Raw genomic sequence first — 11716 nt, forward strand, 5'->3', positions numbered from 1 at the left:
ATTTATATTTTCAGAAATATAGGTCTGTTATTTGTATTTTTAGAAATATAGGTCTGTTATTTGTATTTTCAGAAATGTGTCCATGTTGTATGATAAACGGCTGAGTTCGTCTGCGTGCTATGCAGTTTGGCCTGTGAGGTGTAGGCCTACGTCGTTTGTTTTTTTGTTTGTGTTTAAGTAGGCCCTACCTAGGCCTACTACAAATTAAATGTACTGTCCTAATTCAATAAATACACAAATAAATAAAAGAGACTTAACCATACATGATATAAGACCTATTTCAACGTTATTCAAGTTTTTATGTAGGCTATACTGTCGTAACTACCGGTTCACAGTTTGCTGTATTGAATTAAGTGGCCTATATTATCTAAATCAAGCATAATAGTCTACTCGACTATGTCTTAAATTGTAGGCTTATTTTTGTTTTCTTGTTCTGTGAAGTTGATTTCTTTTAGCTTGAAAGTGAAAAAATGTTCAAAGTGTTCAAAGTACTGTCTTATGATTTAAATTAAAAGTCTCTGTAGCCTAACTATAGGACTGACAAGCCATTATTTACTTCATTCATAAATCTAATGATTTATTTCTTTGGTTATTTGAATACTCTTTTTTAACAATTACAATGTCCAAAAATCAAAAAGATTATCAGAATTTCCAAGAACCCAAAGTGACAGTCAAACTGCTTCTTTGTCAAAACAAGTCAAAAACCCTAATAGTTTACCCATTACTAAACCAAATGAATGCACTATCTTAAAAGTAATAGAAAAGCCAAATGTAATTTAATCGAAGGTACTGCCGACAATTTTTTTTTTTTTTTAATAGACTCCTTTTTTAAATTGGCTTTGGAAGTCTTCATGTGTGTGTATATATAGCCTACTGTATACATAGGCCTTTAGCTTTTTCCCCCCACACATTTCTTGTCCATCTTCAGCTGTCTGATCAAAATACAGGCAAAAGCCCCAAAACAATCTTAAGAAAAAGTAGTGCAGTCTTTATAAGGTCCCTAGTTCGAAGTAAACTTGCATCTTCTCCTTCTAGTTAAGAACAGTTTAAAAGTTTAACACAGGGCTCAAAGGGAATTTTTGCGCCATGGCCTAAAAGCAGGTTTTATTTGGACATGGCAACGTCCTCTGTTAATGACAAAATGTTTGTTTATTGCTTAAGATGTGACATTGCCAGCAAGTGATCCAGCTGGCGTCAATGTACTGTTTAAACGTCACTAGTGATATAACATTTCTGCGCGTTATAGGCCAGATGTCTCTGACAAGATTTTTCTTTGGAGGCGAACCAAGAAAGCCCAGTATCCCCTCACCCCTTAGGAAAAGATGATTAGTTTTGTTTTACTATTTCCTTGCGTGTCTAGAAACGTAACTTCTCTTTATAGAACATTTTCAGAAAAATACATTTTTAGCTTATAAAATCAATGCTAATTTTGTATTCCTTCATACATAGCCTCTTATTGAACAACACACGATAAGTGTCTTTAAGTGGAACACTACTACAATTTTTTTATATAAATTATGTGCTTTCCAACACCTACTGTGTTTTTCAAAAAAGCTTTACATTTATATCAGAACAAACATTATCAGTCTTATTTATTCACTCAAAGCAAACATGACGATATGGTTCATATCTTCTTTTTTTAGCTATCCAATGTTTTGATCATTTTTCAAATGAAAGGCTTAAAAATACACATTTGAAAAAAAAAACATACTACAGACACAAAAGATCATTAAAAAGCTTTATTTGGGAAAAGTCACTTGTTAACAAAACAAAAGTTGATCCAATGACATGGTCGTGTAACATTTTATTCAAAAGCATTCAAATAGAAACATGCGGGCGTGATTGGTCAGAGAAGAGCTGTTTATAGGTTCTGAGAGTAAAATGTATCTGTTTGTTGTTTTTACTCTAAAAAAAAAGGTCTACAACAAGATCAGTAGGAAAATACAAAATGTAATTTTTGAGATGAGTGTGGGAAGTGTGGGTAAGGTGCTTGAATCATGGAGGGCTGGATGAGGAACCACATGGTCTGTGGTGGCTGTTAATTCTTTTGCTGACAGGAATGGAAAGTGCAAGATCTCTCCAGATCTGTTAAATAAAGACAAAGAAAGAAAAAAAAGTTAGATAAATGTGAAGCAGAAACATATCAAGTGTGATGTGTCTCATGTAATGATATGAATTTGAATAGTTTTTTTTATTGACTGTACTGTAAATCTTGTTATAGCCCACACTGCAGTTCTACAAACCTGGAGTGGATTGACCACAAACCCTGAGTGAGTTCATGGCATCCATGTACTCTGTCCCCAAAAATGCGCCGAAGCTTGTTCCAGCCTGAATCTCTTGGAGACACTTGGTGGAGTCTTTGAAGAGGAGGTTTTTGCCGTTGTCTGACTGGAACAGCTTGAATGTGAACTCTCCGGCACTGTTACCAAACTTGCCCTAAAAATTAGAAGATTATGATTCAAAACATGATTACACAAACGTATCACAGTCAGGGAACAACAGAAGTTAAGAGAAGAAAGAATGTTGCTGAGAGGAAAATTACTTTTTCTGTTTAAAGTTAGCAAAAAAAAGTCCAGAAAAACACCCTCTTTGGATGCTTGAACTGTAACTGAAATCCTCCTTCAAAGGTTTAATACATGCTCAAATAATTGCTGAGTGTATTGTAGCTGAAAAAAATTAATGTAATTTGAATGAGTATAAAGGAGTTTGTCAGCTTCCTTGCAGCTGATGATAAAAAAACGTTTTTTAAGCATCAACAAAAGTAAAGCATCCACTGTAGTTAAAATTCATATTAGAACAATAAAAAAAAGGATGAGCTGGGCAATTCATGTTTTGTTGAGGAATTTTCTGTGAAGCCTAAAAATCTACAAAGTGGTGAAAAAGCATCTTCCTGGAATGAAAAACACCAGTAGAAGCAAATATAATCTATTGTTATCCAAACGAACAAAAAGTAAGGGCAACCTGAAAAAAGAAGCATCACGAACCTGCTGGTCCTTGAGAGTGGTGACCACATGGTCGCGGCTCTCTGGACGAGTCACCACAGCGTGTGCAGGCACCTTGGCAAGGTGACAAGACTGGAATTCAGTGATTGGCACCGGAGCCTTTCCGGGGCAGATCAGCTCGAAATCTTCAGCCCTCGAAGAACTAGCCCAAGCTGGACCATTGCCTTTGAATGAGGAGGTAGCATAAAAAAAACATTTGAGTCTTGTACAAAGCGACACAGCATTAGAGATGAAAGTTAGCCAGTGTCAGTCCCCTTACCATTACTGTTTTCAGGGACGGTTGTGTGTTTGATGAATGCAACATCGCCAGCACCCTCAACAAGACATCTGTAGTGAAATGCAAAACAGAACTTGGTTCCATCATATTTGGACAATAAGCTGGATAAGCATGTTTGTTAAATTGTCAATTACAAGTAAGCCACTACCTTAAGCATACCCTGCTTTATCAACTTACTGACTCAAAATGGAACCGTAATTTACAAAACCAACACCATGATGTATTTAAAAAGAGTTCAAACCAAGCAGAAACCTTCAGGGTTGAAAAATGAGGCTTACGCGGAAGTGAAAAAAAAAGAAGCTCTTTTCTATATTCATACACACTTTAAGGGGGTGGTAAGTTTATATCTAATGCATTTTGAGGGATGCTGCATGGCATGTTGTAGCTGTTTCAAGGTTAAAGGACTAACCTCAGCTCCTCCTCTTTGTCTTTTACTAGAATGACAGGAAGCTAAATTCAGCATTTACAAAATGGCAACCTCCATTGTTTTGCTCTAAAAGCCACCGCAGACACCAAATTCATAGAGTTGATACCGTTATCTCTAAGTAAAAAGCAGACTGAAATGTAAAAAATGTTGATTTTAGGCAGAGTTTAGTTGCTACAAAATCCCCCCAAAAATAACTTATTTGTCAAGTCTCTTTAAACCCCTTGAAAGATTGGTTTACATTAATCATTTCCCTTAAAGAAATATGAAACAACGTATTCATTAGTCAGCTTGAGAGAGGGTGGTAGAAGTTTTAAGGAAGCTAAGCTAGCAGTTTCCGTTGCTTCCAGTCTTTTTCCTAATCTTGGCTATACTAAGAGTCTGAGGATTTAAGCCTTATTTTTTTGACACAGATTTGCAGGACATACCAATCTTCTCAAAAAGAAACAAACTGCCCAAATTATCCAAAATGTGAAACTATTCTTTTGACAAACATGCGCAGTTTTTGTAAATTTGCATGCAGACTGCATACGTCACTGTGTGTCCTACCTAAAGGCTCCAGCGTAACCGTAGTACTGCTCTTCAGCACTAGCTTTGCACTTGGACTCGTCTCCCACAGCTTTGCCGCTGCCCGCACACTGACTACAGAAAGGGGAGCTGGGTTCTGACCCGGGGGCACAGCCACTGCTGAAGAACTTAGCTGAGGAGGACAGATCAGTACGATGTGTTAGAAGTACAAGAGGAAAAATAATTGCTAAAAATAATGTCCTTCTACTACAAGTTTCTTTACGAATATCATTTCTGACATACTGAAGTCGCAGTCTTGAGTCAGTTTGTGGATGTGACCCATCGGGATGTTCCAGCCAGCAGTTCTGCCCACGCCTGTGTGGCAAGACTTTTTATTCTTCAGGGTCTCCCATGTCACTCCAGAATTCTTCTTTACAACAGCAACCGCATAGTAGGAAGCTGTGGCTACAATGGTGGAAGTAAGAGATCATTATTAGTATGCACTTTCCATTAAAGGTTCATCTTAGGGCTGGAAGACAAACATGTATTCATTCATCTTTGATGTACAAACATTTATTTGTATTTTAATATTGAATATTTTCTTAAAACAGTCACAAGTAATTACACACTTGAGAAAAGGGACTGTTTGGTTTGCATACACAACATGCTAAGTCTTTGTCTGAATGTATCATATTGAATCAGATATTAATTATAAAACTGGTGATAGTTGGGGAATACATTTTCTGAAAACTTCTTCAGCAATTATGAAGAATCAAACACTTGATCAAACATTTTTCTAAACTGACTTTGAGGTTCAATTCAGTGAAAATAACAAATAAATGTGTTTAATCAAATTGATATTGATCACAATGCTATCATTATTTTAAACTTCCTAATAGTAGAAGTTAAAGAAATACTGTTTTGTTTTTTTTACCTCCAATTGTGCTGCACAGCCCTAAGGAGAGATACAGAGATTCAAATTTTACTCATGTAGAAATGTTGAAAATTAAAAAAAATATGATTTAAAACGATATTTTCAGTGCTTTCTAACCCCTGTACCTTCATCATACTGCTCTGCCATAACTGGAACCAGACCACACTTTCCAGCTGTGTACACCTGTCCTCCATCCACTGCCATCGCATCAGCCTCTTTACGCTACCCAACAAACAAGACGGCAAACGATCAGAGACAAACGCTGCAGAAATACAGAAGAAGAAACGAGCCTGTACCATGTTCATATATTTCCATCCAAGAGAAATTTACCATGATCTTTGACAGGCACTCATCAACTGTGTTGCCTCTCACGCATTCAACAAGAGTGGAGCCGTCATCAACCACACTGTTGATACTCCACGTGTCGCACTTGCTCGTCTCTACTTGGCCCACACCACACCATCTAATGGCACTGGATGAGGTGCCAGCAGTCTGCTCTGTAAAGTGAAGCGAAACCAAGTGTAGGACATTTCAGCAACAAGGCAATGGTGGCTCACACAAGACATCAAAAGAATCATGACAAAGGGAAGAAGAAACGTAAAAAAATACATTTAAAAAAATAATTCAAACGAACCATTAACAATCACAGAGAAGATTAAATATGAAATATGTTAACATAGGATCCAAGAGAAATAGAGACATTAGGTAAAAATAAGAAATTAAAATACAATATGTATAACACAATAGCAACAGAAGACATCTAATAAATATGCTTGTCTGGTGGTTTTGTATGTTAATGTGTGTTCAGTTTTCTTTTGTTTACAGCTTACCTTTCTTAAGGGAACGGACAATGCTCATGTATTCAGCACCCAAGTAGAGGAAGGAGTCGGTGTTTGGTGGCACCCTCACCAGTTTCACAGTGGAGTCTTTGAACATCAGATTTTTGGAAGGTGCATAGGCTTCAGATGAGAAGAGGTCAGCAGGCTGAAAAAACACAAAGTATGTTTATTCATTATTTAAGAGCTTCATTATATTATGAAGTAACTGTTCCATGTTTGAATGAACCATTTCACATCCAGGGGGCGTGTCAAAACGCTTTAACTGGGATGGCTCAAGTATAGCATTTATTTACTTATTTTGACACAACAGTAAGGAATCAAACCAATGTTGTAGTTATGAGAAAGCCTGAGAAAGTTAATAAGCTCTGACATCATCAAGATCAAGTGCACCACCTAAATGAGGCCCGAGCAGTGTGGACACTTTTTTTTTCTACTTCTTTGCATTACTGAGCATAAGAGTGAGACATTTTCTCCAAATTGTAGGGATTTTGTTTGTATGTTAATGGCACTGTGCTTCTTTTAAGTCACATAAATATTTGGTAGGAATTGCAATTCATTTTTATTGAGCTTTAGTTTTGTATGTGGTTACTCCTTGTTTGGGCTAAACATACAGTATATTATATAGTCCTTCAAATAGACCACACACACACCAAACAAATTCACAGATAAGTCAAGCTTCTTTTTCAATGATACCTGAACTGAAGAGAGGCTTTCCCAGATTAAGTCGGCCAGCTGTTGATCCTTGCGGGTGACAACAGCATGAGCAGGCACTTTGGCCAGGTGGCAGGTTTGATAGCTGTCAATAGGCGCTCTGGTGTCATCCTTGCACAGAAGCTCATATTTGGACTTTTCAGAATCTGAAAGTGGGAGACAAAAAAAAAAATGTTCCCCCTCAAATCAGCCAGTTCTTATTAATCTCTCCTGTCATTTTATCATCATGTTAAGTTGAGTCAGAGTCTAAGGCTATTCAAATTAAAGTGTTGTTTCAAACATTTTTTCCACAATCCAATAAATGTAATATAAGTTAGAGTTATTTGTGCGGCTGTGGATCAGTGGTGGAGTCGGTTGTTAATTAGTTAACAGTATTAGTTAATACTGATGGCCACTTTACATAGCGACCTCTGCCATCAGTGTGTGAAAGCACTTTAAGTAGTCAGAAGACTAGAAAAGTCTCAAGTCCATTTACCATTACAATTTAAAAAGAACAGTCTTTTTTATAATGAATAAAAATCTTATAATGAATCCAAATGTGTGTGAGTACTGTACATTGCACAATCACATGAAAAGACATAAAGCCAGGAAGAAGTTCTGCAACAAAAATCTGATACTTACTGAACCAACTTAATGAGATAATTAGCTTTTAAAAAGAGAAAGAAATAGATTGATGTTTATTTGAATAAAAGAATTTGAGAATTGCTTTCCCTCTCCAATCTTTTCTGGACTGTTTCCTCCTTTGTACTCTCTATGCTTTAATTTCCTAATCATCAGTTATCCTATTCAAATTATGAGGTGGCAGTTAAATGTTGATGTCTAATTTAAACAGTATTTAGTGAGTATTAAAAAACATATAATAATGTCTGGCAAAGATGTTGTTATTTGTTAGTGTTACTAGAATAGCTTGTAAAAATGTCAATAAAAGAAATAGAAGATTTGACTTTTCGACGAAAAAAAACTGGTTTATTTATACACTCATCATACAAATGTGCAAACTTATCAAAGGTTTCTATTGTTTGGTAACTAAGTGATACTGACCTGGTACAGTGAGATGCTTCACAAAGGCCACGTCTCCAGCGTCCTCTGCCAGACACCTGCAACATAGACTCTGTTACTCGATAGAAAACAACATGCCTGCATCAACATTACAAGTTACATTATGACAGAGAGGAAAGGTCTAAGACACCATTTCAATAGCCTGCATAAAATGTCAGAGATATATACTCAGCCGTGACAGCTCATCATATTCAGAAGATAAAGGTGTGGAGGGGGATAGAGGACAGAATAAGTCATATTGTATAAGGACTGATTAGGATCAGAGAATAAAATGATACTGACTGGAAAGCTCCGGAGTAGTCATAGTAAGGCTCCGTGTGGGTTCTTGAGCAGTCGTGCTTGCACTGCTTGCACAGATTGCTGCCAGGGACTGCTCCTGGGGCACAGCTGGCTGTGAAGTACTCGCTCACCGCTGCAATTAGAATGTCCCGATTTGTCAGTCAATCAATAGAAAAAACAGGTAGTGAAATATTGAATAAATAATGTTTTTGTTCTAAAATGTATAATATGTAACAATTTGAAATGCCTGAAAATGACTTGAACAATGTGTTATAATTTATTGAGCTGCATTCCGGTATTGTATATAATTGTATAATCATAATATTTTAAGTGTTAAGTGCTAGTCTTTTTCCTAGTCTCAAGGTCAGCTAAACTAAACTGATCTAAACTGAGCTCAGCTAAGTAACCCGCTGCTGTATCATCTTATTATTGGGATATATATTACTCGGAATTGTATTATTTTTGTTTTTTAACCTTTAAAACAGCAATTTCACATATAATATTTCAGGGGTGACAAGTGTGTGTAGCACATTTTGTTTGAGGATTATCCTTCATGTTGAGTGTAACTCACCCTCCTCTATTGGTTTGTCTTCAATGCCTTCCCAGTGAATCAAATTCATGGACACCAGAGTTCCAATGGGAATGTTCCAGCCTGCAGATTTCCCCAAACCAGTGTGACAGGACTTCTTCCCCTGGAGCTGACTAAAGCTAAATCCACTGCCCTTCTTCACAACAGCTACAGCGTAGTAACAGGTTTCTGAGGCTGGATGTTTAAACAGAACAGGAGCAAACCAGTTTAAAACATCTGTGGTACATACAAAAGGATCAACAACCTCTTTCGAAATGTCTGCCGATAAGGAAACTTACAGGTGCCGTAGTCCTCAGCAATGATGGGCTGCAGGTTGTAGTTGTTCAGTCCAGCAGTGTAGATGTCTCCTCCATCCAAAGTGATGGCATCAGCTTCACCAGCCTGAACAACACACCAGCAGATTAGTCATATCAACAACACACCAACAGCTCAAAGACTGGGGGGTACTAAGGGCTCCGTGGAGGGAAGAAGTGATAAAACTGAAAAGATTATCAAATCAACATTATTTGTGACAAAGACATTTAACTATAGCACTTTTTAGATGTTAATAATCTGCATATTGAAATCTATTTTCTGTGAGCAATGTCACCTTTACCATGTGACTCAGGAATATCTTTACAATCCAGCTTTTCTAGAAGACCCTTACAGTGATATTTTTTTGTAACATCAAGAAGCAACCAATAAGCAACAATAGTATTGTCAAAATTCCCACGTAGGGATTTTTTTAAAGGAGAAAATTATTATTGATCACCTATCAATTAATTTGGACATCATGCATTTCAGGCTATGTTTAAATTACAGTTTATTCTGAAACTTTGCTGATCTTGACCATATTTGATACTGAGTAAACTGTAACCCGCAGAGATTATTTTTTACATAATCCATGTAGGGAAGGGCTCAAATCAGAATTATTACGTTTGCGCTCCCATTTAATATCTGCTGTTCTGGCAGCCTCAAGGCAAAACCTGGCTGTGGAGGTAGCTTTACCCAATCGAGTGTGTTTTTCGTATATGACAGGAAAACTCCAAAACTTAAAGACTGACAACCTTCAAATGTCAAATTCAAGGAACTCAAAGTATTCTTTCCATCCCAGTGGACATGTGACAAACTCAAAATCTATTTGTTAAAAGAAACAAAAAATCTATTATTTTGTTTGTACATTAAAAAAATTAATGAATAATTGTAATTTTTGCATTGCAGCGTTGAAAATAAAATAAAGAATTTTACTTTGCATGTCCTAAGATGTATTAAAAAAATCATGCTATGTCATTTCATAATTCGTGCATGAAAGGGTTAAGAAGTCATATGTTCATTTTTTTATATTTGCCATTGTAAATGTAATGTACATATAATTTTACATTTTATTGCGAGAGGGGTGTCCCTGCAGGAGGCTAATGCTACATGGGAGTCCATGGCAGGACAACGTTTGGGGACCCCTGTCATATATTATATATTACATAGTTAATTTAATACCATATATATTCATATTTATATATTATATATTTATATTTTAAGTGTGCTATTGTAAAATGTAAACGTATCCTACTTGAGTAATGTACAGTGGTAGCTACTTACAATTTGTTTGAGTTTTACAACATTTTTTATAAATATTACATTAGTTCCTACATCAGAGAGAAGCAAGGCTTTTTACTGTTTTTTGACAGTTTAAGTGACTAAGCAGTAAATGGATATTGATTTAACATAGACATGTTTTGTTAAGTCACTTTTGTTGTCACATGCAATCATACAATGTCAGTCACGAGAAAATGAATATGGGAAACAAAGTATCCTGAAGTAGTATTTTTTTTTAGTTGTTGTTAAAATGTATGCTCTTAATGTTTTTTTCATGACTCTTAAAATCGTAAGGAAATGTGCGTAATTTAGGCTTTTCGTTATCCATTAATTTATATTATATATGTAAAAAAAAAAAAAAGGATGACATGAGCTCCAAAGGTAGGCTATGCACTGAAAAAGTTGACTCCCTCACCCTTATTGCGATGATGCAGTTCAAAGTGCTGTCTCTCTTCACGCAGGTGAACGCCGAAGTTTTGGCTTCGAGGCTCAAACATTTCTGAAATTCTTGATCCGACTTGACGCACCATTTCACCTTCTCAAGGGGAGCGGCGAACACAGTCGCTGCAAAATGCATGAATAAAAAACAATGCAGAGAGTTGAGTACGTGATGTTTATGACAAAATAGTCTTGCTGTGCAGAGGTTTAAAGCCCTTACCGAGACACCCAAGGAGAACGAGGAGAAGAGCCTTCATGTTGAACAGCAGAGTCTTCAGGTCAGCAGACTGTCCTGGAGCGAGCTCAGGCTTTTATAGCAAACCCTTCTCTCTGAAAAAAAAGAAGCTCGGTTTGCTCAGGTTTCCTAATGTAAGCGTGCACGTGGGCGCGCGTGCAGCGTACCTTTGTTCGATGATGCTGGCAAAGAAACAGGCTGGGCTAACCCAAATTTCGACACACTGGAAATTCAGAAACATCAACGTTTGGTACACCTGAATTAATCAAGATGAAGGGTTTTAAAGGCAAGACGTGGGCCCAAGTAGGATTATGGCTTATTAAGGCCTTAAGGCCTATTTTAAGGTTAAGTTTTCCCAATGTCCTGGTTGATGGATTTGTGTTGTTTGACCAATCCCTTTGCGTCCATTTAAAGACGAGTTTGACGTTATTTCTGCTATTTTACGTAGGACGGGCTGGCGCCTCGTGCGTCCATTAGAGACATTTGGTATCTGTCCGTCTGTAAAGGGTCTTGGCAAAGCGTCGATATTTAACCTACCAATTCAGCATCACATTTTTCACTCTGTATTTAGGTGTTTATTTCAGGTGCTTCATCTTTTAAGATAACAAGAGTCCTTTTATGGGGCTTGTAGATAACCTACATAAGAAAAAACGAAAAAAACAGCAACAAAAAAGGCTAAAGTTGGTTACCTCAAAAAAAAGACTATTCTTATTTAGGACAAGAAGTGTAGGTGTAAATTTGACTGCTTTCACTTTAACTTTTGGGATTTTTCCCCCTGCTGATTAATTTCCTCAAATGATAGGCTATATGTGACAATGTTTGGTCTGCTGTAGCCAGACTGTCATGCAAA

The 11716-nt window shown here is 36.8% G+C and overlaps 1 protein-coding gene across 1 annotated transcript; it reads right to left on the bottom strand.

Moving 5' to 3' along the window:
* Positions 1-1724: 1724 nt before the first annotated feature.
* tfa (transferrin-a) lies at positions 1725-10979 on the bottom strand. The gene is made up of 17 exons (XM_020643712.3): positions 10852-10979; positions 10609-10757; positions 8900-9002; positions 8604-8795; positions 8036-8165; positions 7736-7791; positions 6677-6840; positions 5975-6128; positions 5475-5641; positions 5270-5366; positions 5145-5165; positions 4514-4675; positions 4253-4403; positions 3262-3329; positions 2985-3166; positions 2244-2436; positions 1725-2085 (listed from the first exon to the last, which is right to left on the bottom strand). Exons 1-17 carry the CDS (start codon positions 10886-10888, stop codon positions 2039-2041), a joined length of 2073 nt encoding a protein of 690 aa, XP_020499368.1. The 5' UTR covers positions 10889-10979; the 3' UTR covers positions 1725-2038.
* Positions 10980-11716: the final 737 nt, after the last annotated feature.

This window comes from Labrus bergylta, chromosome 4 (assembly GCF_963930695.1).
Source record: "Labrus bergylta chromosome 4, fLabBer1.1, whole genome shotgun sequence".
NCBI classification, from domain to species: Eukaryota; Metazoa; Chordata; class Actinopteri; order Labriformes; family Labridae; genus Labrus; species Labrus bergylta.

Coding starts and splice junctions, on each gene's coding strand:
- tfa (XM_020643712.3), bottom strand. CDS start 10,888: ATGAAGGCTCTTCTCCTCGTTCTCCTTGGGTGTCTCG. Junction 5,166..5,269: donor GGCAGAGCAGTATGATGAAG/GTACAGGGGTTA, acceptor ATCTCTCCTTAG/GGCTGTGCAGCACAATTGGA. Junction 2,437..2,984: donor CCACTCTCAAGGACCAGCAG/GTTCGTGATGCT, acceptor TCTAATTTTTAG/GGCAAGTTTGGTAACAGTGC.